This window comes from Bos taurus, chromosome 19 (genome assembly GCF_002263795.3).
Source record: "Bos taurus isolate L1 Dominette 01449 registration number 42190680 breed Hereford chromosome 19, ARS-UCD2.0, whole genome shotgun sequence".
In the NCBI taxonomy this organism is placed as follows: Eukaryota; Metazoa; Chordata; class Mammalia; order Artiodactyla; family Bovidae; genus Bos; species Bos taurus.
The window spans coordinates 43,437,226-43,464,705 of NC_037346.1; the positions used below are offsets into that span (position 1 = coordinate 43,437,226).

A 27,480-nucleotide genomic window follows, 5' to 3' on the forward strand; every position below is an offset into this window, starting at 1 on the left:
CATGTTTATTTTAGATTGCAATTTTAATAGTGTAGTAAGTATGTGGGTTTTGATTCATATTTAATTTTCCTGGTAATTAAGGTAATATATGTTCATTATTGGATATTTATTAAAGAAAATAGAACTCATCTACAAGCCTAGCATCAGAGTTAGCCAAAGTTAACATTTTAGGGTATTTTTTTCCTAGTTTTTTATTTCTGATAGTTTGTATGTTTTCATTAGGATTAAAAAAATAAAATTAGTATTGTTTGGCAACTTGCTTTTCCACCTCTATGAGTGAACCTGTTCATCTGTCATTGAGCATCTCAAAAACTTGATTTTTAAAACAGCTGCAGAGTCATTCACTGGTGTGATTACATTATATTTACTCAGTTCACTTACATTTTTGGTTATGGTGGAGGGTGGGTTTTGTCATTTGGTTTTATGCTTTCTTATTTATGTTGTGCCACACTAGTTTGAAGGTATATTTCTGTGATCTTTACAGTATTTCTTCTATTCACTTGCTTGTATTAATATTTGGCCTCACTTGAACAGAGTTCCCTGAGTGGGGATGATTAAGAGCGGTGGTAGGAACTCTTGGAAATAGTCCTAGAGGAAGTGAAATAAACCCCATTTTAGGTTTTGCCCCATTGCAAAGTGCCCCCCTTTCTACAGATTTGCTGGGTGAAGCCATTAAGGAATGTTTAACAGATATGTGGCTTTTATTCCCACCCCTCTAGGCTCAGGCAAAGCAACGAGCTGGCAGAGCTGGGAGAACAGGCCCAGGGAAGTGTTATAGGCTGTACACAGAACGTGCCTACCGAGATGAAATGCTGACCACCAACGTGCCAGAAATTCAGAGAACCAACTTAGCAAGCACAGTGCTCTCGCTCAAGGTAGAAATCACTGTCTTGTTAGAATGGGCTGGTGGAGCAGTCCAATTCTATGGCCTTAGTGAATGGATCTCGGTTTTATGAATCTTGTTAAATACTTCAGTAACCTTATGGAACCCGTCCCTTTGGGTACAAGGCAAATGGCTGTGATAACAGCCTCTCCACCGCGGGTCTGGGGCTAAATTGGCGTGTGTGCTGTGATGTTTTTTTTTCTTGCCATCATAACCAGCAGGATATTTGGTTATAAAAGATTTTAGATAGGAGCATTATCTTTCTAACAGGATATTAGAAAAATCGAGCCAGTGCCAAACTGTGGACAAACTCACTTCCCTCAACCCTTTAACTTTCACATCCAATTCTATTCTTTTAAAATGGAAGCAAAACCCCCAATCCAAAAGCTTTGCAAGGGAACAACTGTTATTACAGGTTTGAGACTGGCCCCCTGGGGCTGGGTTTCATTCTAAATCACTGCTCTTCCTCTCTCAGTCCCCAGTGAGAACCTTCAGTCTCTCTTGGCAGGGGGAGCCGCATGAGTAATTTCCCAGATGATGGCACCCCTACCCAGCGCCGCCCCCCCGACTCCAGTGCTGCCCTGGAGCCCTGGCACTTTACTAATGCACAGTGTTCTGTTGTAATTTATTATTCATTCCCTGTACGAAAGGCTAAAACAGAGCTTCAGAGAGAAAAAAAAAAGCCTGCTCCAGTCTCTGAAGTGAGAACAGAGAGGCATCTGTGGTTCAAAGTTCTGCTCTGAGCTGTGTGTCTTTGGTAAATTTACCTGCTCGGCTCTCTGCTCTGTATTCTCCTCTCAAAGTGGGGAGCTGTTAATAGTCTCTCCTGTGAAGGTAAATGAGATAGTGCAGGTAAAGGCACTTGGCACAACACTTACTGATTGCTAACATAATTCCTTGTTGTTCTTATTCATACAGTAAGCAGTTATTGAACACCTGCTGGGTTTATGGTCACCATCACTTCTGTGGGAAAGAAACAGAAAGCTTAGGTCCTGCCTTTATACACATTTGGATAGTGTATCATTTGTCTCTTTTATTCATAAAATTAGCTAACAGATGTATCAAATGCCTGCTCCGTGGCAGGCTGGTGATTGCATGTGGTTTTGTGTGTCACCATGGTGAACTCTGAGAGCAGAGACCCTGTCTTAGTCCTCTTTATATCCCTCCCACCTAACATGGCACACAGGGCTCTTTCTAGATACACAAGAGATACTATGTATGCAGGAGACAGGGCAAGCTGTTCTTTTTTTTTTAATTATAAAATATATAACACGTTATCATTGTAATCTTTTAAAACGTCTATTTCAGTGGCACTACCTACATGCACTAGTACATTCACAGTGTTGAGCAGCTGTCACTACTATCCATTTCCAGAACTTTTTGATCATCCCAAATTGAAACTCTGTACTCATTTAGCTGAACTATCCCCTTCCCCCTCCCTCCTGCCCCTGCTGCTGCTGCTAAGTCGCTTCAGTCGTGTCCGACTCTGGGCGACCCCATAGATGGCAGCCTACCAGGCTCCTCCGTCCCTGGGATTCTCCAGGCAAGAGTACTGGAGTGGGTTGCCATTGCCTTCTCCAGCCCCTGGTAACCAAATTATTTTCTGTCTCTATGAATCTGCTTAGCCTAGGTACCTCAGATAAAAGGAATCACACATATTTGTCCTTTTGGTCTGGCTTATTTTACTTGTTGTTTTCAAGGTTCATCATGCTGTAGCATGTATTAGAATTTCATTTGTTTTTAAGGGTGAGTAATATTCCATTGTATGTATCTACAGTGTTTTGTTTATCCATTCATCTATTGATGGACTTTTGGGTGGTTTCTACCTTTTAGCTATTGTGAGTAATGTTTCTATGAACATTAATGTACAAGTATTTGTCCTGAGTCCCTTCTTTCATTTCTTTTGAGTGTATACCTAGAAGTGGAATTCTTAGATCACCTGGTAACTCTGTGTTTAACTTATTGGTGAATCACCAAGCAGCCACACCGTTTTATTCCCATCAGCAATGTATGAGGATTCCTGTTTCTCCATATCTGGCCAACACTTATTATTTTCTTTCTTAAATTATGGCTGTCGCCATCCTAGTGGGTATGAAGTGGTATTTCATGGTGGTTTTGATTTGCATTTCCCTAATTACTAGTTATATTGAGCATCTTTTCTTGTGTTTGTTCCCATTTTTATATATCTTTGGAGACATGTCTTCCTTTGCCCATTTTAAAATTTTTGTCTTTTGGTTCTTGAGTTGTATATTCTGGAGTATTTTTTTTAATATTTCCCAAGAAAATATGTGTTTTCTAACAGTCTTGAGGTTTGTGTGACCCAGCCCTCCTGCTAATCGCTCTGGTAGCTTCTGGTAGCTTCCTAATTGCAGTTGAAGAAATAAGAAGGTGACAAGTAGTCTCCCTCCATGTGAGCACTGGTGAGGCTGACCCTGCCATCTACACATTGTTCCCTTCTATTCTAGGCCATGGGCATCAATGACCTGCTGTCCTTTGACTTCATGGATGCCCCACCAATGGAAACCTTGATCACAGCCATGGAGCAACTGTACACGCTGGGGGCCCTGGACGACGAGGGCCTGCTTACTCGCCTGGGCCGCAGGGTAGGGGACAGCCCTAAGCCTCTGGTGCTTTGGGGAAGATTCCCTGGGTAGCCTTCCATTCTTTCTGTTCTGTATAAAAAATTAAGCTCTGAGGCCCTGGATAAGCTTTGACTAGAATTCTGCATGCCTGTGTTTAACCTGGATTTTCCACTATTAAGTTGAAACTATTTCTTCTTTACAGAAAAAGAAATTCTATCCAACTAATCTTACCTCATGATATGTAATTGAGTTTAGCCTTGAAAAGATGTCTATAAAATTCCCACCTACCCCAACAGTAGTTATAATCTTGGTCATATACATTTTGTTGAAATTTATTTGGGAAATTAAAAAAAAAATTCTTCCAATAGAGCGAGGCATCCCCCGCCTCCCCCCAGCCCCCCATCATCATGCTTGGGTAAAAACTTCCTGCTGTCTGTTACCCACTCTGATCTACGACTCCAGCTGGGTCTTTCCCAGGGTCACAGTTGTAGTTTCTTCTTCTCCCTCTAGATGGCAGAGTTCCCTCTGGAGCCAATGCTGTGCAAAATGCTGATCATGTCTGTGCATCTGGGCTGCAGTGAGGAAATGCTGACCATTGTGTCCATGCTGTCTGTGCAGAACGTCTTCTACAGGCCCAAAGTAAGGAGTGCAGGCCTGTGTTCGTGTAGGGGTCAGGCGAAGTTGGGTAAAATCAGCCTGTTGCCACCCGAGTGCTTAATGTGCACACAATCAAGTGTGGGCCATGGAGGGTGTCCCGGCACTGCTGGGTGTTCAGTCAGTAGCTTGGGTGGGAAATGAGCTTCTCCCCACTGCTTGCAGGATAAACAAGCCCTTGCAGATCAGAAGAAGGCCAAATTCCACCAGACCGAAGGGGACCACCTCACCCTGCTGGCTGTGTACAACTCCTGGAAGAACAACAAGTTCTCCAACCCATGGTGCTATGAGAACTTTATCCAGGCTCGTTCTCTGCGCCGGGCCCAGGACATTCGCAAGCAGATGCTGGGCATAATGGACAGGTAACACCTGGTGGCTTCTGCTCAAGTTGAGTCTGCTGAACGCCGTGCCGTGTGCATGTGTCTCTGCATGTGTCTGTGAAGCTGCAGGCACCTGTACTCTTGCTCCTCACATAAAACTCTTTTCCTCCAGCTTTTGCATCTCTGTTGTACTCCTTCCCAGGTGAGGATGGGGCTGAGAGTCACTTTAGGAAGTTCCTAAGAGGAAGATGATATATTAGTTGTAGAAAATGCTCTTTGTTTACAGCATCTGTGACATTATTAGTTGGGTTGAATTATAACCCAGGCAAAACGTCTGGCTCTTGTGGCATCCATCTTGCCCACTGTGTCGAGCTGCCCCTATAGTGCACTTAGGGCTGGAAGGAGGGTCCTAGTGCCGACTCCAGGGGCTCCACAAGGCGGGTGTTGGGTACTGTTATTCTGGAACGTAGAACCTCAGAAAGCAGGGTGGTCTCCCATCTTTGTCCTCTCTTGACTTATTCTCTTGCAAGGCACAAGCTGGATGTGGTGTCCTGTGGTAAGTCCACAGTCCGAGTGCAGAAGGCCATCTGCAGTGGATTCTTCCGGAACGCTGCTAAAAAAGACCCACAGGAGGGTTACCGGACACTGATCGACCAGCAAGTGGTCTACATCCATCCGTCCAGTGCTCTCTTCAACAGACAGCCCGAATGGTAGGTGGACGGAGAGAACTTGGGAATCAGCTGGCCCTTTGTGTTTGTGTCCCTACTCACAGCCAGCACTTCCTAACGTCGCTTATGTTTCTAGAGCAGCAGAAGCCTGAATTAGACACAATATCAGGCCCTGTTGAGAGAAATAAAATCACAGGGGTGAGAGCTAGGAAGGATCTCAGAGATCTAGTAAGGTGCTTAAATTTTTGTTTTTTCAAATAGTATTTTAAAAAAATTGAAATCTTACCCACCTTAACATAAAACTGATTTAAAACCACTGTGCCACAGAAGAGAGCTGGAGACATAGAGCCTGGCCTGCTTGGCTTTCCCCATTCCCATGAGGCAGCTTCGCAAGTCCTCTTCAGGGTCCTGGAGTTCTGTGGAGACAGCCCAGAAAACCACCCTCACACTTCACAGAGCAGGAAACAGGTCCAGAGAAGGAATGTGATTGGCTCTGAGTCACTTAACTCATTGGAACCGGCAGCTTTCTTGTGGTGAGAGGTGTGCAGACGCCTCAGTATTGGGGTGTGGCTGTCATAAACAGATTCCGGTCTCCTCAGGGGTCAGGTCGGAGAGGGAAGAGGGTCAAGTGCAAGCTCAGCTGAGGCCCGCTAGGGACCAGGGTGACTTGCCCATGGAGCAGGTCCTATATTGGAGGTTTGAGCTCTCTCTCTGCCCCGCTTAGGGTGGTGTATCATGAGCTGGTGCTGACCACGAAGGAGTACATGCGTGAGGTCACCACCATCGACCCCCGGTGGCTTGTGGAGTTTGCGCCGGCCTTCTTCAAGGTGTCTGACCCGACCAAGCTAAGCAAGCAGAAGAAGCAGCAACGGCTGGAACCCTTGTACAACCGCTATGAGGAGCCCAATGCCTGGAGAATATCCCGAGCCTTCCGGCGGCGCTGAAAGGCAAGAATCTGTTGGCCTGACCTGCAGCCCTGGGCCAGGGCTCAGCCTTGCTCTTACTGATGAGAAGCTGGTCCTGAGGATACAGCTGTCTGGTGGCTGAATATCTCAACTGGGCATTTCTTAAACTTGACTCTCCTTCCTTCCCTGGTGGTAACAGAAACAGGGATTTACGCCTGGTGTGATCAGAGCCTCCAGGTCCCACCGCCCCAAGGCGGGGCCATCAGGGCTCACACCCGACATGCGGTACACACTGCATCATCCCCAAGTAAGGGGAAACTTCTGCAGCTCTCGGATGGGAAAGGGGAGCCACAAGCGTCTGCTTCGTGGACTCAGTGAGGGCCCTGAGGCCCTGGCTGGTACTCTGTAGAAGAGGGAGCCATGAAGCTCACCCAAAGTGTTGGCCTCCCCCTCCTTCATACTCCTGTCCCGCCCCTGTCCTTTTGCTTAACCTCCTGCAAATATTTATTTTCATAAAGAAACAAAAATGGTTCTCTGTAGCTGTTGCTTTTAGCTGAAAGTTTAGGCTATTGGCCTGGGCTGAAGGTGGGGAGATTTATTATCTGAGGCTTCAGTGGAGAGTCCCCTGAAACCAGAGCCTGAGGCTCTTTGGGCTGAAGGGTGATGCACACCCAGACCTCCAGTCTTATCTCTCAGCATCAGCACTGGTCCAGAGCTTCGAGGACAGCACTGTGATTAACCACATCCACTGTACAGGCATTCTGCTCTGGGAGCCTGAGTGATTACAGATGCCGCGTATTGAATACAGAAGGCTCTCCCTGGCTCCCTCTCCCGCCTGCCAAACTCACAGCATGCAGTGTGCCCTATTTCCTCTTGAAACACACAAGTAATGACACAACTTTCAGCTTATTTTTGGTTTTATTTTTATCCCCCTGATCTTTTTAACAGAGTTTTCTCTGGTCAAAGCCTCTCTCCTTCCACCCCAAAGTGAAAATCAATGTCACACCTCTCAGAGCCTGTTAGTGCTGCCCAGGACCTGTGCTCCTGGCCGCGTGCTTGGTGGTTTTCTCCTAGCATTTGGTTGGGGAATGGCCACCTCCCAGGGCCCTGCTCACATTTCCTGAGAAGCCTCTGGACTTGGAAGACCATCAGGCAGATGCTGCCAGGCCAGGCTGTGGAAGTTGGTCTGGTGGAGAAACCCCTGGCAGGTTGGGCACATCCTGTGTTATGGCCTGAGCTGCCTCCATTCTCTCTACACTTGAGAGTTCTGAAATGACGTAAATACTAGAACTACTCTACAGTGGTACGTTAGACACTAAAGGAGACTATACACCCTACTAGGATGTGAAGGAATATAGGCTGCTGTTGGGAAGCAGACCAGCCTAAGGACGCAATTCAGAAACAACCCAGCAGAGTCTGCTGACAGTAGATCCTTGCCCCTTCATTTAGCTGAGTGAGCTCTGGTGAGTCTCAGTGTGCCTCTCAGGAAACCTAGGCCAGCAGCTGAAGTCAGAGGATCTAAAGATCCTTTAAGGCCTTGTGGGGAGAAGGAGGAAACTGAAGCAGAAGCAGAGGCTGGCTACCCAGTCTTAATTCCAGGCCAGGTCTGTCTGATTTAGGAACAAACTCTGGGCTTGGCAGTCCACCTGTCCCAGCAGGGTGACCAACACTGACGGCATTGGCACCTCTGAAGTCATCACCGCCAAGAAAGGAGGTTTGGATTTTAAGCTGAATTTGAAAAGGGGATGTTTAGCAGGCCAAGGCTGACAGACAGCGGGCTGGTCATCTTTCTGGGTAAGGTGAGCAAAAAGGACCCAAACTCTGTGGGTGTTCTTGAACATCTCCCCAAAGAGCTGGGGTCACCGTCTCTGCTCTGACAACAAGGCAGGGGTCTGACCTTTTACTGTCCATGAGGAAACAGCATGTAGGCAGCATTGCTGAGCCTTCCTCGAGGGAACAGTGCTCCTGGCCAGATTGGGCAGGAGGACCCGCCTGCTGCTCCTACACAATGGGGCCCTTGTTTCTCTTCCCTGAAGCAATGTTTCCCGAGATTGAGTGACAGCCCAGAAGAGGATGTGGGTCTCGTGCAAGGAGCTGCAATCTTCTTGCTGTTTATCCCACCCCTGCGGGAGCTAGCTCCAGAGTTTCCTGCCCCTGCACTTGTGCTGAGTCTGTGCCTGTCTGTGTGTCAGGGGACCATCCTATGGGCCGTGTCAGCTCTCCTGTTGGGTCAGGTGCCTTGGTCCAGGGTTTCCCTTCATCCAGTCTAGAGCGTGGTTCGGTTTTGGCTGTCATTCCTTCAGCCAGAGAATTCTCTCTCGTGGTCGTGGTTGTGGTCTGGTAGCCATCTCCTCAGAGCAGTGCCCTCCATGTATAAGGATTTGAACCGAGTTGTGAGGAGAGGCTTGTTAGCATTCCAGAGGACAGAGGTCACATGTCTCGGCCCGTGAAGACCTTCCCAGGACCCTGTCTCTCCTCATAATGCACCTACTGGGACCTCAGGGTTTACACTTGACCTTTACACCTCTTCTCACCGTGACAGCCTAGGTTTCATGTACAATTACAGGCTTCCCTGGTGGCTCAGACAGTAAAGAATCTGCCAGCAATGCAGGAGACCCAGGTTTGATCCTGGGTCAGGAAGATCCCCTGGAGGAGGAAATGGCAACCCATTCCAGCATTCTTGCCTTGGGATATCCCATGGACAGAGGAGCCTGGTGGGCTATAGTCCACGGAGTCACAAAGAATTGGATGTGACTGAGTGACGAACACTCGTGTACAATTATGTATTTTTTTTAAACTTGTTTTTTTTTTAGTTTTCTGTCTATTGCTGTAAAGTTAGCACATTGTTTTCTGTTTCTGGGGGGGAAAAAATAACATTGCTTTTTATCTGTGGGTTGGAGGAGCCTGGTGGGCTGTAGTCCGTGGGGTCGCTAGGAATCAGACGCAACTGAGCGACTTCACTTTCACGCATTGGAGAAGGAAATGGCAACCCATTCCAGTGTTCTTGCCTGGAGAATCCCAGGGACGGGGCAGCCTGATGGGCTGCCATCTCTGGGGTTGCACAGAGTCAGACACAACTGAAGCGACTTTAGCAGCAGCAGTGGTCAAGAGGCATCTCTTCCTGCAGTCTTGGCCTGAGTACTGGACAGGGGCTGTGAGTGAAGTGTCAGCTGTGGTTAGGCTGGCCCCGCCTCAATGCAGATGTTCGCTGCGGTTCTGATGTAATTGGATGGAGAGCACCTGTTTTCACCTGAATCTGGCTCCTAGGACGCTGTTTACACAGGGACTGCCCATCCTGCCCCTCCCTCCTCCACAGGCCCTGTCATATTTCTTATCACACTTCCTTTCTAGATGTCACCACTTTTTCAGCCTGGGCTCCCACCTCCCAACCTGAAACGTGGCCCAGGGTTCTGTTCTCCCCCCAGATTTGAGCAAGGAGAATCCATGCTGTTTCCCTTCCCATTTCCTGCGAAAGTCTGGCATGCTCTTCCTCACTGGCCGGGACCCAGGGCTCAGGGCTGCTCCAGCCTCCCTGTACCCTCTTGCCTGGGTGCTGACTTTTCCCGCTCCCCTCCATACAAACTGTGTTCCCACCTTCAGCAAAACAGTGACCTGGAGCCACAGCAGGAGAGGGGACACACAATTGGGGTTTATACACATGGGTAGCACGGTCATGGGAATTTATCTGTGATCACAGAAACCACAGACCAAACCCTGCCTAAGGAAGCCCCAGGAGGGCTTCAAGGCTCTCATCAGTCCCCCTTCCCCTAACCTGGACAGGGAGATGGCTGCCCATCAATACATGAGATATTTCAGACAATCCTCTTGATAATCCTGGGAGGGAGAAGTCTGAGCAGCTATCACTGAGCCCGTTTTCCAGAGAAAAATGAGGTCATTTGTTTTTCCTAAACCCATATGGGAGGCTAAGTGTCAGGGCCAGGGCCCAAACTCTGGTTATGTGTCTCTGAAACCCCAGATCCTTCTCCCATGGCAGCAAAGAGGACACAGGAGAACTCACAGGAGAAGCAGGGGCCTTTATTAGGATCTGGCAGATGTAGTGGAGGTGAAACCCCAGGCCTGGGCCTAGGAAAAGGCAGAGGAGAGGCAGAGGCCCCTAGAGCAGAGGCTAGTCCCCCCAACACCTCTACCTGGCAAGCCCTCCCCTACCCCAGGTTCCTCACTCCAGCCTGCCCCTGCCCCTGGGAACACAGAGCACCAAGAACTGCCAAGAAGGACCCTCTAGGGCCACAGCTTGGAGGGAAGCACAGGATCCAGGTGGCTGTCTCCCTAACATGAGAGATCAGGAAAGCTCAATGTCCCTCCCCCGCCTCCAACGGGATGAAGTGGGGAAGCTCCTCTGTCCCCCAGAAGAGAACGAACATGTTCTCTGTAGTGGGGAGAGGGAGTTGGGCTTGGCCTCTAAGCAGGACCTACCTAGAAAGGCCAGAGGTGAGGCCCCCATTGGAATTTCCCAGACGCTACACCTTCACGCTTGAAGTCTCCCCTTTCCCTTCCCATCAGTTCTGGGGAGCAGCTCAGAGTCTGGGCCGGAGTGACTGATGGGCAGAGGAGATCTACTCCAAAGACATCTGTGGGTTTTGGAGTGGGGGTTTCCCCGACACCAAATTCAACTATGTACACAGGCAGCAGCCCCAGCGGCAGGGGAGCAGCTGCGAAGGGCTAGTAAGAGTAGCCACCCTTGGGGCCAAAGGGCTGGGCAGGGCCAGCCAGCTCTGGGAGGTAGGCGGGGCTCTCGTCCAAGTGGGACAAAGGGACTGTGTCCTCCTCACTGACCGGCCGGTCAAACTCAGCCTTGAGAGCTGGACGCTGATTATCTGGGAAGGCCAGAGAGAAGAGGGCCTCGGGCTCGCACACAAACTTGTACACGTAACGCTCGCCAGCCACCTGTAGGGGGAGAGGGCTGGGTCAATGTAGGGGTGGAAAAGCAGCCCCCCTGCAGGCCCAGGCAGATGTGTGGGTTCCTCCTGCTGCTTTGTTTAAGAAGATGCCTCCCTTCACAGTTCTTTTCCATTACTGCTCATCACTTTTTTGAGAGAGGAAAATCTTAGGGTTGTCCATAATTTCTGGACTTCTGACTGGTTCATTATCTGCTCCTTCAAACTTGCTGAGAGATGCTCTCCTACCCGCAGCACCTTCCCACAGCCACTGCCCCCAACTCCTGTGTCTTTTTTTTTCTTTTTGGCTGCACCTCACAGGATACAGAACTTCCCCAACCAGGGATCAAACCCACCCCCACTACAGTGGAAGTGCAGAGTCTTAGCCACTGGGCCACCAGGGAAGCCCACACCCACCCTGTCCTTGGACCCTTAACCCCTGACCTTCTGCATGATGCCTTTCTCGTAGTAGTATCGGAGTGAGCGACTCAGTTTGTCGTAATTCATAGCTGGCCGGTTCTTCTGGATACCCCAGAGCCTGGCAACCTGGGGACAGGGGATAGTTGGGGGATGGCCAGGGCAGCTCAGCAGAGGAAATATGGGGGGCAGGTCAGAAAGAGTACTTGAGATTCTTGGAGCACATGCTCAGCTGGCCCTGCAGCTAAGCACCAGCCTGCAGACCCCAGTTTGGCAGGAATTCAGGTTAAATAAAGCAGCAGTGCTGGTGAAGGCACATGTCACCAGTTCCCAGGGTTTATCTCCAGCCCCCAGCGCTGCTGGGAGGAGGGGTGGAGACATCTGAGAGGCCCACCTCCTCAGGCTCAATTAGTTTGAACTCCATCCCCCGGCCGGTCCAGGCAATGAAGTGGGCATTTGTCGGGTCATCAAGCAGGGCCACCAGAAACTGCCACAGCTGCAAGGCACCCCGGCGCTGGTAGGGTGGTCCCTCTCGGAAGGCTCCCATCCCTTCCTGCTTGATGTCTCCTGAGGAACATAGACAAAGAGGTGGAGGGCTTGTGCCTCTGGTGGCCCAAGCAACCCCGTCCCCTCTCCCCAGGGGTCTCTCCAGCCCCTTTCCCATGAAATGTGATTCCTGGGGGGACACAGAGGGCTCGAGCAGTCACTTCTCTGACCTTCAAACTTCTCAGGGACGACACAGACATCATCTGGGAATGGTCGCAGAGGTTTCTCATAGCCATAGCCTTGAGGAGGAAGTGTGGGGGTCATTCAGATCTGAGGGCTCGCTGATACGAGACCCCAGAGAGTCCAGAGGGACTCCTGGCCAGGAACCCCTCCCCCACAGCAGGACTCTGTCCTCCAACTTGGAGGGGTTGGCAGGGGAGGAAGAGGGGGCTGCCTTACCCACGGTTCTGTCACCTGGAGAGGGCCCAGAGAAACCCTCTGTGTGAAGGTACATTGAGGCATACCCAGGGACATCTGGGGGGAGGAGAAAGAAGGGAGATGTTGGAGGTAGCTGGGGTTGGGGCGGCAGTCCCCACACATTCAAGAACATGCCAGCCTGCCTTCCAGTTCTTTCCCCAGAGGCCCGCCTACCCCCAGGTCCCGGGGGCGGGTGGAGTTCACCCAGAGGGACTGTCAGGCTCGAAGCCCTCAGCTTGAGGGCTGGGCCAGACAGCCTGGATGGCAGCAGCTGAGGCCCGGCAAAGCTGCTCCACAAGGCCCCGGATTCCAGGAGCAGCTGTTTCCTGTGAGTTTAGAGGGGAGGAGGAGGGTAGAGATGAACCTCCGGGGAAAGGGTTCGGTGTCCCAGGCTAAGATTCCCCTGGAATGGGCTGACGTCCGGTCAGCAGGGCAGGTTCCAGCCCAGTGCGGGTGTGAGGGAGGGAGGAAGGAAAGGGGTGTGGGGGCAGGGAGAAGAAACACATATGTATCTATTTGTGGGAAAGGCAGTGGGCACACCCGGCCGGGCCCTCTGTTTCTAGCTCTGACAGTAAAACAGTCCACTCTATTTCATTCCATTCCACAGGATTGACACCCCACCTGGAGGACACTGTGGTGCAGCCAGCCTGTCAAGTGCCAGCCCCTTCCTGCCCTACCCCCTTCACTCCCACTTATGAATGAGATGGTGAAACCTGACACCTCCGGGAGGAGGCGGGGGGGTGGGCTCATTCGAGCCTCCATTTTGTGAATGGAATTCCTGACTCCATTCAGAGGAAGCTGAAGGGGGAGGGGCAGGAGTTCAAGGGCATGTAACTGGAGCTCCTCCGGTCTGCCTCCTTTGAAGGTCAGCGAACAAGAGCGTCTCCCTGCTACTTCCTCCTCACTGCGGGGACAGGGCTCAGGCGTAGGGCTCTGGGCTGGAGGAGAGGGGCTCCCTTCAGGTTCTGATTCAGGCAGCCTGGGGGATTTGGGGCTCATGCCTCTACCTCTAAAAGACTGACACCCGGAAAAGGGAAATTCAAACACTCTAGGCAGCTCTGAGCCTAATCTAGACTCTGAAATTTTTTTTCTCTAATGCAAGTTGGCAGATAAACTCAAATTTGGAGCTGCTAACAATGTTAATTAACTTGGGGCTTCCCTGGTGGCTCAGATTTTAAAGAAACTGCCCGCAATGCAGGAGACCTGGGTTCAAACCCACACCTGGGTCCGAAGATCCCCTGAAGGAGGACATGGCAACCCACTCCAGTATTCTTGCCTTGGGAAATCCCATGGACAGAGGAGCCTGGTGGGCTACAATCCATGGGATCACAAAGAGTTGGACACTACTGAGTGACTAACACACACGAATGACAATGTTAACAGGAGACAAGATTTCTTGGGCCTTTCCCTGGCTGCTTGGGCTTTTGAGCAGTAGCTGTTGTTTATGAACACCGTGGCTGAGTGCATCTCATTTCCATCAACAACCAGGTGGAACTAGAATTTAAAGTAGTCCCTACTTCCAGTCCCCAGCTCTGGCCAGGATGGTGGGTTGTTTGAACTAGGAGGCTCAAACAGGATGTGGAAACCACACCTGAACCCTGCCTTCCAATTGGGAAGTGTGAGCCTGGCTAGTTCAAGTTCATGTTCTCTTCGTTCAAATCCCTTTGTATTTCTTAAGCTTCTGTGGGGCAGGGACCAATGACGCGTCCTATTCATCTGTGTCTACCAACTGCACACACTCATGCTCCTGGCATAGTACTTCCATCCCAGTAGGTATGGAAGCCCCCAAACACCCGTTAAATAGAAATGGGAAGAAATGCCTTAACTTTCCTATCAAGTCACGAGCTATCTGAAGGCAAGGACCTGCACATCTCACTTATCTCTTATCTAAATATAAATCTGCTGATTGAAAAGGGACAGCTCTTCTTGAATCTATGAAAAGAAGTTGTAGGTGCATGGGTTGAATATATCAACTAGTAAAAGGATAGGAAGGGGAGACATGTGTTTAACGGCACTGTCCACTCGATCACATGCCACCCCACCCGACAATCCCCTTGAAACTCCTCTATCCCCTTCCCGGGAGCGTCTCTTACCTGAGTCGTAGGAGAAGTCCGTCTGCTCCTGTTTGATCACCACCCCCGCCCCTGGGTACCTGTGCCCACTGACTCCACCCTGGCCCACTGCTGGCTGGCCGGCCTGTTCATACAGGGGGTCAAGGTATTCCTGCTTGAAGCTCTGCTGAGGGTAGGGTGGGCAGGGCTCCGACAGCTGGTGTTGGTAGGGGGCAGGGAGGGGTTCACGGCCCGCTCCCTGAGAGGGTGTGAAGGAGTGGCAGACATCCAGGGGCTGCTGGAAGATGGAGCTGCATGTGGTTGGATGGAGAAAGAAGAGAAGAGAATATTAAAAGTAGTCCTCCAACCTTGAGGGATAGGATGGGGAGGGAGGTGGGAGGGGGGTTCAAGATGGGGGACACATGTACACTCATCGCTGATTCATGCCAATGTATGGCAAAAACCACTACCATATTGTAAAGTAATTAGCCTCCAATTAAATAATTAAAAAATAAAAGAAGGCCTCCTTGTGCCTGCTGCTCTCAGAGCTTACAGAGTGTGGGGGGCGGGGGTGAAGGAAGGGGCAGGGAGAGGTCAATACCCTCACCTTTCCCGATGCCAGGTCTCTTAAGGGCCAGTGAAGAACACTCAAGAGCAAAACTGGTGAGATGCGGCTCTCCTTGTCTCCTTACCTGTGCTCCCCGAGGTACCCGTGGCCAGGGTGGGGCTGGGAGGTGCTGGAGGATCTCAGGAAATTCCGTTGTTCTGCCCGGGGAAAGGCCTGCAGGGGCGACTGTCCAGGGGCACCAGGGGCAGGGGACTTGATGGCGATTTGTCTAGGGGGGTCATAGGCACTGGAGGTGAGGGGGAGGGAGACAGGGGTGAGGGGGCAGGGAAGCTGGGCAAGCATCTTTGAACCCTTCATTCCCTGGGAAGTCAGGTCACAGGGATTATGGGAGAAGACAGGGTGCCAGGGTGCCAGACTCTGCCCCAAATCAACTTTTTTTTCTTTCTTAATCCTAAAGCCAGGTGTAATTTTGAAAACAACTCTCCCCAGCCCACAGCAACTGGGCAGGGTCAGACAGTGGCTTCTCCAGTGGAAATACTCTGCTCTTTTTAATATTTTGGCCACAACGTGAGGCATGTGGGTGGGGGGTCTTAGTTCTCCAACCAGGGATGGAATTTGCACCACTGGAAGTGCAGCCTGAACCACTGGACCACCAGGGAAGCCCCTGCCCTGGTCTTAATATACATCCCTTGAACCCGTTGATTTTTCATCCTAACTACTCAGGAAATCCTGAGCTATATTACCCTATTACCGGAGCTCAGAAATCCTTTCTATTGTCTAATATGCATCTTAAATGCTGCCACTGCTCACCAGGTGCCCATCCCCAACCCTCCATCCAACCCTTCCTTCCCCAGGGCGGGGCTAGGGCTCACCTGGAATAAAGGCACTGCTCGCCATGGTGATAGGGGAGTGGGGGCTTCCTGCTGCAGGACAGGGCCGGGTCTGTGCGAGGACTCTGGGGCTCCTTCTTGATCCTGGTGGTGGGGCTGTGGAAAGCTACTGTGGGGGTTGGGGGAGGCAGAGCGAGGCCAGAGAATGTCACAGGAGAGGCAGGAAGAGCTTCTGCTGCCTTCTGACATCTGCTAGTTAACCATCAGTTGGATGCTGGTATAGCCTCATCCCCCTTCTCTGGGTCACAATTGTCAGAAGAATCATAGACACTTCTAAGAACAGTCCGGCTATTTATATTATGTCTCGTTTTATACTTTTGGCTCATGTCCAGTATGAACCAAAAAACTCTAAAGTTCAACATTTAGTGCAACCCCAACCCACCCCCACCCTGCCCAAAACACCTTTGTAGGAGCAAGCACATCCAACCAAAGGCCTGTGGTTTTCCTGACCATCCTGGAAAATTCCAAGGGAGAGAATGTTTTCTTATTTGGGGCTATAAAGCATCTTTCTTTTTCTGGTTAAGGTTGGATATTAGCCCACTTGCATGTCAGCTGACTAGCATCATACACACACTCCTAATTATCCGTGAAGAACACTGGCCTTTCCTGTGGCCCCTGCTGGGTCCGCCAACTCCAGCCACCAAGCCGAGCATTAAAGAGTTGGTTTCAAGACTGCAAGTGTGAGTCAAAACCCACAATCTACTGCTCTGTTGTGGATTATTTGTGCTCTGCTTCATTTCATTGGTTAAGACCGTTGAAAGCTAAGTATCAGACATTAAAGCAGGGTTTCTCAATAGTAGCACCAGTGACATTTGGGCCACATAATTCTTTGTCATGGGGGCTGTCCTGAGCATCCCAGGATGTTAGCAGCCTCCCTGGTTCTATCCATTAGATGCCAACAGCACTGCACCCTCAGCTGTTAACAACCCCAAATGTCAACAGACATTGGTCTCCTGAGGTGCCAAGTCATCCCTACTTGTGCACAAGTAACTTAGAATGGCAGAACTGGCCCCCACTGCACTGGTCCAAGCCCCTCGTTTCAGAAATAAGGAAAGGATCAGAGAGGTGAAGCGTCTGCTCCAAGGTCACACAGCTAGAATGGGCAAGCCCCGACATGCACTAAAGTTTTCATCTCCCAGTTACTGCTGGGCCTTTTGAGTCCAAACCCAAGAATGGGGACCTCTGCCCTTCACCCTTTTTTCAGAGAACAGAACAAGTTGATCTTTTGTGATCCTCTATCCCTATGACTCATTTCCTGCCCTCCCCTACTCCCCATCCCCTCTACCCAGGGCCCTCTACTCACAGTTTTCCGAATGGAAATCAGGAACAAATTGCTCATCACTGTCCGGTACCTGAGCTGCAGAGAGAGGTCAGAGGTGAGTCTGGGCTGGGGGCCCTCGATGGCAGCCCTGGCAGATTCCATTATTGCAACCCTGCAGATTAGCACCAGCCAGAAGGGGCAAACAGCTTTCCTAGGACTGAAAGTAACTCCACCCAGGTCCTAGCACCCTCCCTCTCGGGGCTCCCTTAACACCCTGGAGGGAAGGCTGCAGTTCTCAGAACCCGTCTGAGCAGATTCCAGAGTTGTGTCTTAGGTGCTTTGTCTTTTTGCCCTCCATTTTTCTCAAGTGAAGATAACCCAGCCCCTCAGAGTTTACAGAGTTCCCTCAAAGCAGAGTCACATCTGGGATGGGCAGGCATGACAAGGAATGAGAGTCTGTGGACTTAGAATCACATGGGAAGATTCTTAATCTGGGCAGGGCCCAGAACTTCCCAGGTGAAAGGTAGAAATCTAGAGCCTGGGAAAGGAGATGGAATAGAAGGAAAAGACTGGTTCAAGGAGGTGATAAGAGTATGACAATGGGAGAGGAGGAGGCTGGGGTCACAGGCGGTCATGGTGCTTTATCCCTTTGATGTGCAACTAGGAGAGAGAAGGGCTTCCTAAACTGGAACTCTGAGGAGCACTCCCAGGGTGCCAGTGTGGGTGGAGCTGGGTTTGGGGATTAGGCAGGAAAACTAAAATAGCACAACAGCTCATCCGTGGCCCCCAGACTGGATATCCGGGCTCTGATTTCTAGTTCTTATTCTGGCCTCGCCAACTCCTTCAGGTGGGATACAGCTGAGTACCTCTGCTGACCTGAGAATCTTTGCCCACTTTTTGCCCCTTTCTCAGAAATAAATAGATCACAGCAGGAAGGGAAAGGGTAGACACCAAGAAGGACTTCCTGATAGTCTGGGAAGAGAGTGGCTTGAAAGTAAGGCAATGGAACCCACAGAAACAGGTCTTTCGTCCCCTGTAGGCTGCTCTCAGTGGGCAATGGGAAAGCTCATGGATAAAATGACGGGAGAGTTGGAAATGGCTGGTAAAGGTGAGGGATACAAGGAGATGGCTGGAGAACACTGTCACTCGTCCCAGTCTATACAGAACACACCCTAATCTCTATGGCTTCCCTCCTGGGCCAAGGCTCCACTGTCTTCCTTGGATTTCAGCCATGACCTCAGATCAGAACTCCCTACTTCTACTCTCCACATGGCTGTCAGAGGGATCTTTTATAACAGAAATCCAATCACTTCTCTCCCTTGCTTAAAGCATGAACCCTAAACTCGTTGCCCTTGGCCTCCGTGGCCCCGAAAGTTCTGGCCCTTGCTTGTTTCTCTGACCTGCCTCTCCTTGCCTGTTACCCTCCAGAGCTCTGGTCTCCTTCTGGGTCCTGATCAGCTTGACCCCTCTTCCCCACATCCTGGCCTGTTGTTTTCTGGCCTCTGAAGTCTTAGCTCACTTTGCCCTTTAGAGGCCTTCTCTGACCACCCAAACTGAACTGGTCCCTCCTGGCTCTTGATCACATCCCTATTTTATTTTTTCCCAAGCACATAAGAAATGCTTTCACTTCTTGAAAGCATTAATTTAATTTATGCATATGTAATTTATGTGTAATTTATCATCCATCTATTCTACAAAGAAGTTAAGCTTGCTGAGGACAGGGGATTTATCTGTCTTGTTTGTCTGACTCCCAAGCACCCCTGAAACAGAGTCCCATTCAGAATAGACACTCAATACATTATTTGTAGACTATATGAATAAACATACAATGACCCCTGTCCTCAGGCCAGTGGGAGCAACAGGGGCCTGGGAGCAAGAATTAAGGAGATCCTAATCAACCAGCCCTTCCTTCCCCTTGAGGGCCCCCTCTCCACCACCAGGTAATATTAGAGGCAGGTCCTCCAGGGAAAACACATCTCACAAAGGATGCTTAAGGCTGTGATCAATTGCTTGGCAGGTGGATTCTTTATCAACTTGCTTTAAGACATCAGAGGTGTCAAGTGCTTTAAAATACACATTTATCAAGGGGAGGGATAAATTGTGAATATAAGATTAACAGATGCACACTATCATTTATAAAATAAACAGCAAGGATTTACTGTGTACCACAGGGAAGTCTATTCAATATCTTGTAATAATCTATAAGGAAAAAAAAAAAGAATATAGGTATAGACACACATGTATATATGTATAATCAAATCATTTTGCTGTACACCTGAAACCTAACACAATATTGTAAAGCAACTATACTTCAATAAGAAACAATAAAAGAAAATACACATTTATAGATGGGTGACTTCTTGACAGAGGGAACCCAACGGCTGAAGGGTTTAAGAATCAGGAGACCCCCAGCCCCTAAAGAACTTATGGAAGAAAAATCAGCACAGAACAATTCTGAAGTGATCAAATAGATCAGTAGGGCATGAAATCCCTTGGCAAAAACAAACAAACAAAAAACCAACACAGTACATCTTTTTAGGAGCGCAACTAGGGTACAAAGGCAACCGTTCCCAAACTGGCCCCAATCAAGAAGCCTGGGACATTCTTAGAAACAGATTCCCAGGCCCCACCCTTGGAAAGTCATTCCAAAGGCCCAGGGTGGGGGTATGTATCTGTCTATCTATCTATATTTTTTTTTGGCCACACTGTGTGGCAGGCATATGGAATCTTAGTTTCCCAACCAGGGATCGAACCCTCACCTCCTGTATTAGAAGCTCAGTCAACCACTGGACCACCAGGGAAGTCCCAGGCACCTGTATTTTAACACACGCCCCTGGTAGCCCCTAAGAACAGGCAGGTTTGGAAAATTGGATAAAAGGAAGGATGCAAAACCTCAACTGCCCAGGGGGGTAAGACCCAAGCCCATCTTTGCTGTGCCCTTTGGCACAACCATAGGTGAGAGCCCCCCAGACGGGCAGAATGGGGGTGACAGGAGCAAAATGAACACTATTTCCCTCCCTGCTACCTGGGCAAGAAGGGTCCCCAGGGTGGGAGAGGTCAGCACATGGGGGAGGCTGACGCACTCTGGGCCCCCTCTGGGGCTTCATTAACTGCCAGTTTCCATTGAGGTAATGGGCTGGGGGCATCTCCTGCTGGCGTCACAAGCCAGGTCACATGATGGTAGAGAACCCTGGGGTCATCTTGACTTTCCTGTTGGCTCAGGCCTGAAAGTTTGACCAGAACCCCCAATCCCCAAGGAGTCCAGGAGGCCACCCCCAGCACCCTGGTAATACCTCAAAAGAGGTGGTGCTGTCCTCATCCCAGGCCAGGAGAGATCAGCCAAGGCAAGAATGGGCTGTGGTGTGAACCCTAATGCCTGCCTGGCCCCTCCCCAGAGCGCCAGCTCCTCCCAGAAGGGCAGGACAGGGCTGCCCTCCATCGCTCAGAGACTGTCAAGGATGGAAACAGGAACACAGAGCCTCGTGTTCCTGGAGAGCAGGAGAATTTCTAATGACCATGTTTGGTCTCGAGTGTCAGCCACTCTTTATTTATTTGTTGACTTGGCTGAGCTTAGGCTGCCAAGCCAGTGTGCCAGGGTCTGCCCCCAACTCCATCCTGGCACCAAGGTGGAGTTTATCTGCCTGGGGACATGGCAGAGGATTAAGGAGGAGACAGGAAAGGTGCCAAGCCAGCATAATGCCCAGAAAGAGAATTTTAGGGAACATCCCTCCAATGGGAGTGGAGTCAGTAGAAAAGGGGCTTAGGGGCTTCCCACTTAGGCTCCAGGAGAACAGGTAGGTGCAAACAGCCAAGTAGCGAAGCCCATCCCAAGAAAACCACCCACCTATACAATATATACTCCATCACCTTCTCCCTCCCCGAAGGTCCAATTACAGGGCAGAGGGGCCTCTTAAGGAGCCCCAGTGGAAATGGGGGGAGGCATCCCCCGGAGCTTCTCCATTTTGTCACCACTGGCCTCTCCCCCTTACCCCGCCCCGACCCTGGCAGCATCCTGGAAGGAACCAGTTCTCTATCTATGGAGGGGACATTTGTCCCCAAGAGCCTTCTGGAAGGGGAGGAGACAGAAAGATATAGAAGGAGGCATTGTAGCTAGGGAAGACCAGAGGAGGGAATTAACCCCATCTCTTCTCACAGACAGGCTGAGCCCCAGCGTGCACACACATGGATTCACACACACCCAACTGCCTTTTACTTCACGGCTTTACACGGGTGAAACACATCCACATGGGATCTCTTTTTGGATTTACAAATGCGAACAGGGAAAACCAAAGGACAAGGGGGCTGCAGATCTCAGAGGAAGACTTGGGACCGATGGTTCTTATGCAAGGGGGAGCGCAGACCCACCCCTTTTAGAATCTCATAGGAGCTATGGATCCTTCTCTTAGAAATATTCACATTCCTTTGTGTATGTTGCATCCTCATCGATTTTATACACATATCGGAGGGCTCAAGGACCCCTACAACCTCTCCACAGAGCTTGTGGGAATCCATAGACCCCGTATGGACTCCTGCCTCATACAAAGAACATACATGACCCAGAGTCAATGTTCCTTATCACCAAGAAACCAAAGTCATTGCCTCTGAGGGTTCCAGAGGGCTCCCCACAAACCCGGAAAGGAACCCTCGACCAGAAGCACATCTTTGACAATAACCAGACGCAGCTTGGGCTCAGCCGGTCTGAGCCTGGGGTTTCCCTGCAGTAGCCCGGTTCTTTCTCCAGCAATTCAGCAGATTCCCAGGCACCCCGAAAATAGGCACACCTTCTTAGCCTCACATCACCCCACCCCTCTCTCCATCTAGAAAACCCCCAATCCAAAGATGTCTGAGCTGCCTCCACAGACCCCCGTTCACCCTCACCCTCTATGTTGCCTGGACACCAGATACTGAACCCAAAACCACCTCCGCCAGAATCCAACCTGGTGTCCCCCTAATTCTTCACAGCCCCACCCACACTTCAAGGACCCACGGCTTCAATCCAAATTGGGGCTTTAGGGAGAAATCAAGCTCCGGCCCCCAGTCCTACGCACCCCACCGCTGGCAAGTTTCCAAAGGAACTAGTCCCTCCCTGCCACCCCAAAGCTCCCTCTGGGCTGCAGGGGTCACTGACCTGGTGGGAAGAGGCAGGAGAGGAGGCTGGGGTGGTGCTGGGACGGTGCAGGGGGACAGGGCCCCGGCAGCTGCATCTGTCTCCGCAGAGAGAGCGAGAAGGAGCAATCGGCCACAGCATCCCCCCCTCAGGCCTGGCCATCCATCGCCAGCTGGGAACCTGAGCTGCTCCCTCAGAAGGAAGGAGAGGGAACCAAGGAGATCCCAGCGCCTCCCCCCCACCCAACCTGCGTCTTGCAATCCCCACCCCCACCTCCCCACCCACTGGATTTAAATGTACAGGGACTTCCAGGGCAGCAGCGTGAAACACACACTGGCTGTCACGCTGACACATGCAGATAGACACAAGTACAATTTCTAGACCCCCACAGCCAAGGGGTGGGGCTTCCAAGGTTGACAGAAGATGAGAATGTTTTCCTCCCCTTCCCATCCCAAACCCTGCTGCTTCCGAAACGCCAACGTCTGAGCCTACCCCTAGATCACAAGCCCCAGGAGCTGCCCACTTAGGGGAGCCTAGGGACCCTCAGCTGGACAGACAGGAGCCTGGCAAGCCAGACAGAAATCAGGCGTTAGGAAAGGAAGTCTTTGAGAGACCCTGGAAACTGACACCACTGCGTTCTTTTAGCTCCAGCTCAGCTCCGGAACCTTGAGCGGAGGATGGGCAGGATGGGCAGACTGGGCATAACTCTGCTTGTAATTCACAGCTGGGCACACAGGGCTTGCAGAATCAGGAAAGACGGCCACAATCTCCCTAGAGCCCCTAGATCTCTCCAGCACCCATGAGGACGTTGAGCCTTGAATTCCAAAATGTCTTGAGTGCTTGCTCCATGCTAGTCATTTTGCTAACGTATATATTTAGGGGGATACCACAGCGGTCACAATAGATCTAGTCTGTCTAGTCAGGGGTCTTTCCCTTTTACTCCAGGCTTTTAAAGATGGTTCTAGAGGAGCTGGGTTTGAGTTTTAAGAAGTCATTCAAGAGACACGGGTGGAGGGATGGGGAGAGCTCAAAAAAGAGAAAAGCCCTTAAGAAGGGGTTCCTAGTGCTGTGGTTTCTTGGGTTTCAGTGTTACAGTGAAGGGACCCTCAGATGGGGGTATTAACCCTTCCCTCTCAGAGACTGTCTCAACACCAAAAGCCACCTACCTGCAGACCTGCTAGTGACACCCTTGGGCTCTACCCAAATACACCAAGGGATCCCACTAGGAGACCTTCTAGAACACACCTCCCTACTCAGAGGCCCAGCTACTGACCCCACTCCAGCCAGCTCGCAGCTCACCCCCTCCACCATCACCCCTGACTCCCGCCCCCAGCAAACTGGAGGAGCAATTTGCCTACGGAAGGAGGAGGGAGGATCGGCTGCCATTAGAATTACAATCAAGGCAATTTGGGGGAGAAGCCCTGGGCTGCTTTGCCAAAGTAATGCAAAAAAAGAAAAAAAAAAAAAAGAATTATTTAAACTTGTTGTCCTTTGGCTCAGACAGTAAATCGTTTGGTACTGGGGGTTGGGAAGAAGAGAAACCAAGGGGGTAAAAATGAATGTTTCGGCAATTCCAGAAGATAGGTAACAAATGAATTGCTCCTTCTCTTTCTCCCTTTTCTTACACTCACTCCCCCGCCCCAAAACCCTAACACACACCTCAGCCTGGGGGCTGGTGCCAAACAAACTTTGCAAATGAAAATTTCAACCAGGAAAACGGGCCTGGGGCCAAGTTCCATTCAAATAAGCAAATACCCCACACAATGGTCTGATTCATCCCCAGGCCTAGTTACACAAGCCTGGCTCTGGGCAGAGAAAATAAATATCAATATAAGTATCCACACAGGGCGCTGGAAAGAGTGGAAAGGCAGGATACTTGGGGAAGGGGCCTTGCAGAGGCCCTGGAGGCCAGCAAGAGAGGAAGTGAGCTAGGCTGGAATACTAGGGGTAGACAGCATCGCCCACCCCAATAATAGAAAAGGTCACAAAACTACTCACCTTCAGCGAGCCACGTCTCCTGGAAGTGACTTAGATCCTGGAAGAGATCTGAGGGGGTGAATAATGGAATGGAGAAGGTGAGGTGGAGGTGGCGGGGAGAGAGTGGGGAACCCTAAGGAGCCCAGTGACCTCCCCCTTGGGGGTTGGGGGAGAATGAACAGAGTCCCTTGGAGGGCAATTTTTTTTGGCGGGGGGAAGGGCGAAGGCTCCAGGTTCAGCCCTCAGGATGTGTGAGGTGGGCAGGGTCGCGTTTTGTCTCGCTGTCTCTTTACCTTCGGAGTCGGGGGGCGGCAGGGAGCCCGGGTCCATGAGCTTCCCCTGTGGGACGGTCAGAGCTTCGCGCAAGCTCCCATTTCCGGGCGATTTCTGCGGGGAAGGGGAAGAATGCCCCCGAGTCACCCTGAGGCCGCCTGGTCTGGGGGGCGGGGCTGGGGTCCCGGGGTGACTCAGGGGCGGGCAGCCCTGGACCCCGCTAGGGCTGCGGGGTGGGTTGGGGCGGGTGCAGGGAGGGGGCGGGCGTGGAGGCCGGCGCGGCGCTCACGCTGCAGAAGGTGTAGGGCACTTGCTGGTCCAAGTATCCGCCTTTCATCCTCCGCTCCATCCGGCCGCTCCCTCCGGCCACACGGCCCGGGCCCCGCGCGGGGGCAGAGACCTGGGGGCGGGGGGGCTGCGTTCGCACACCGTCTGGGGAAGGCAGCGAGGTGGGGGTGGGTGAGGGCGGCAGGGAGGGGCAGTCCCGAGGCTCCGGGTCCGACGGCAAAACTTCTCCGACTCACTCAGGCGATGGGGAGGTTTCCGCCTGCAGAGCTTAGCGCCGCCACACTGCCCTCCCGCCAAAGGAGGTCCCACCTGCTCCTGGGAACCAGGGTCGCCGTTTCTGCAGCCCTGCTTTGCCCAGACTTGGTTACATAAGACGTGTGTGTGTGTGTGTGTGTGTGTGTGTGTGTGTGTGTGTGTGTCTGTATGCGCGCGCGCGAGTGTGCGCTCGCGCGCGGAGGAGCAGGCGAGGCGCGCACCATTTCGCACGCCCACAACTCAGGCGCCCCCTCCAACCCTGAATCCCAGCGCCTCCCACCCCCTGCCCTGGAATCTGCGGAGGCGGCGGTGAGAGTGTGGTGAGTGTTGGATGCGACGCTGGGAATCACACTCTCCCTCCCTCTCCCTCCCGTAGCCTCACCTGAGGCCCGGGCGTCTGTACTGGAGCCGCGAGGGGTCCCGAGCATCCCCCCTGGGTTGCACCGAGGGCCGCGGGGCTAGGCCGGAGCTAGGCGACCCCGGCCCCGGGTCCCTAGCGCACCGGCTTGTTTTCCGGGCGCCGCCGACAGTTGTGAGCCCGGGGGAGCCTCTGATTGGTGCATTTCCTTCGCCTCTGCCTTGGCTCTATCTACCCCCCACCCCGCTCCCTTTGTTTCATTGACTTTTGTGAATGAAACCCCAGGGCCCGGCACGCCCGCCAATCCCGAGACTCGCCCTGCCGAGCCGGGGGGGCGGAGTTTCCCAGCAGCGGGGGCCAATGAGAACTCAGGGGTTGGCTCCCGGTTTCATTCACTGCTTGGGCTCCCATTCATAAAAAAATAAACTCCTTGCGGCCGGAGTTCATTCATAAAGAGCTGAGAGAAAACGAGGGAAGCCAAGGACCCGACGGCTTCTCTGTGGGACTCGGTGGTGACCCTGATGCTCTGCTAACTCCTCCGGCTGGCGTCTGCACACGTCTCTGTGCATCCGCGTGTACGTGGGAGTGTGAATGTATCTGTGTGTGCGCCCTGGGGGGAGGCGAGCGGACTTGCATGCCCAGAGGAACAATAATAACGAGCATTTATGAAGCTCTCTGCTTCCACGTGCTCATTTCATTCCCATAAGCTGGCGAAGGGGTTCTATTGTTTGCATTTTACAGAGACTGAAAATGAAAACTCAGAGAGGGGCGGTGGCTTGGCCACTCGGGGCGTCTGGAGTTTGCAGCCCCCACCCTCTACATTTTCCGGTATAGCCCTTTGAGGCCACAATTAAGTGAATTAAAGGTATATGACAACAACTGATACACAGTAGGCGCTCAATAAATGTAAGCTGGCACAGAATCCAGGCTTTTCCTCAAGGGTCTGTTCTTTGCAGAGCTGTTCTGTGACCCACTTTCTATTGATTGAAGCAGAAACTAGAAGCCCGGCTTGGACCTCTGAAAGTGCAGTTCTCTCTCTGCTATCTTTCCTCTTATCCTGAGAGCATACACAGGGTATTAGGGAGCAAAAACCCAGAGAGCTGATGATCTGAGAGCAGGACTGCGTTCAGTTCTAGCCAACAAGCTTCTCATAGTCTTTGTCACCTCATTCATTTAGTAATTCATTTGATAAACATTTATTGTGCCAGACACAGTGCTGGGTGCCACACAGGAAGCTGTGACCAAGACAAACACTTGATGGGAGCTGGGCTGCTTAGGCTGGAGCCACGGGGGCACATAGAACTTGAAGTCCCCCAGGTCTTTTTTTTTTTTTCTGTGACAATACTGATTTTGTTTCCTACCTGTTTGTGATAAACACTAGAGACTGACCAAACCTCAGGCTTGCTTTCAAAATTCATCTAATCTAACACCCCCCACTTTCCAGATGTGGCTGTGGAACTTCAAAGAAGGAAATGATACATGAAATCTGTTGTCAGGGTCAGAACTGGGACTAGAGCACCAAACCTCTAGCACCTGTTTGGGGCTGGTTTCAGGAGATGGTCCCGGGCAAATGAAAATAAACTTCCTCCTCTCTTTTTTTTTTTTTTTAACAAATATTCCTTTATTTGGCTGTCTTGGATCTTAGTTGCAGGCATGTGGGATTTTTAGTTGCAGATCTAGTTCCCTGACCAGGGATCCAACCAAGGTGCCCTGCATTGGAAGCACGGAGTCTTAGCCACTGGACCACTGGCGAAGTCCTCACTTCCCTCTCTTTTCAGCTGAAATGTTTAAGACTCATGCCTACTGCCTCTCTTCTCCAGGAAGCCTTCCAGAGAGCCCTAATCAGTTCCTTAAAGACACTACAACATTCTTGCCTATATCTCTATTGTTGGTATCTTTTTCTGCTACATGGTCATCGATTGGAGAGTTCTCCAGGGCCTGGAGAAGATCTCATTTGATTTGCCTCTTTAAATCTTTCCCCAGCCTACTTCATGCTTATAAGGGTCCCAGGAAATACTTGTTCAGTGAATAGGTAATATTAATACAATAAAGACCAAACTAATTGAGCTTAGCAGAAACCCTGCCCAAGAAAGGAGAGACAAGCCCAAGCAAATCCCAACTTTAAGCTAGATGGGACCAGTTTAGGGAGGAGCTTATGCCTCTGA

The 27,480-nt window shown here is 51.1% G+C and overlaps 2 protein-coding genes across 8 annotated transcripts in view; one reads left to right on the top strand and one right to left on the bottom strand.

Moving 5' to 3' along the window:
- Nucleotides 1-6,550, top strand: part of DHX8 (DEAH-box helicase 8) — a 28,463-nt gene extending 21,913 nt beyond the window's left edge. Inside the window, exons 18-23 of the mRNA NM_001206091.3 lie at nucleotides 720-875; nucleotides 3,349-3,486; nucleotides 3,976-4,104; nucleotides 4,285-4,481; nucleotides 4,970-5,149; nucleotides 5,832-6,550. Coding sequence (NP_001193020.2) covers nucleotides 720-875; nucleotides 3,349-3,486; nucleotides 3,976-4,104; nucleotides 4,285-4,481; nucleotides 4,970-5,149; nucleotides 5,832-6,051 — 1,020 coding nt within the window. The 3' untranslated portion in view covers nucleotides 6,052-6,550. The remainder of the gene's footprint in view (nucleotides 1-719; nucleotides 876-3,348; nucleotides 3,487-3,975; nucleotides 4,105-4,284; nucleotides 4,482-4,969; nucleotides 5,150-5,831) is intronic.
- Nucleotides 6,551-10,026: 3,476 nt separating this feature from the next.
- Nucleotides 10,027-25,561, bottom strand: ETV4 (ETS variant transcription factor 4). 7 transcript variants are annotated; one of them, XM_010816388.4, is made up of 13 exons: nucleotides 25,340-25,561; nucleotides 24,704-24,846; nucleotides 24,435-24,528; nucleotides 24,163-24,210; nucleotides 17,100-17,153; nucleotides 15,779-15,905; nucleotides 15,031-15,174; nucleotides 14,381-14,649; nucleotides 12,270-12,344; nucleotides 12,041-12,109; nucleotides 11,719-11,891; nucleotides 11,352-11,453; nucleotides 10,027-10,917 (listed from the first exon to the last, which is right to left on the bottom strand). In XM_010816388.4, exons 1-13 carry the CDS (start codon nucleotides 25,383-25,385, stop codon nucleotides 10,693-10,695), a joined length of 1,569 nt encoding a protein of 522 aa, XP_010814690.1. In that variant the 5' UTR covers nucleotides 25,386-25,561; the 3' UTR covers nucleotides 10,027-10,692. The 7 variants fall into 7 exon arrangements, with proteins under 7 accessions (XP_010814690.1, XP_010814691.1, XP_010814689.1 ...); XM_010816389.4 differs by having other exon boundaries at nucleotides 15,031-15,192; nucleotides 24,704-24,814; nucleotides 25,340-25,560; XM_010816387.4 differs by having other exon boundaries at nucleotides 15,031-15,192; nucleotides 25,340-25,560.
- Between the last annotated feature and the right edge of the window lie 1,919 nt (nucleotides 25,562-27,480).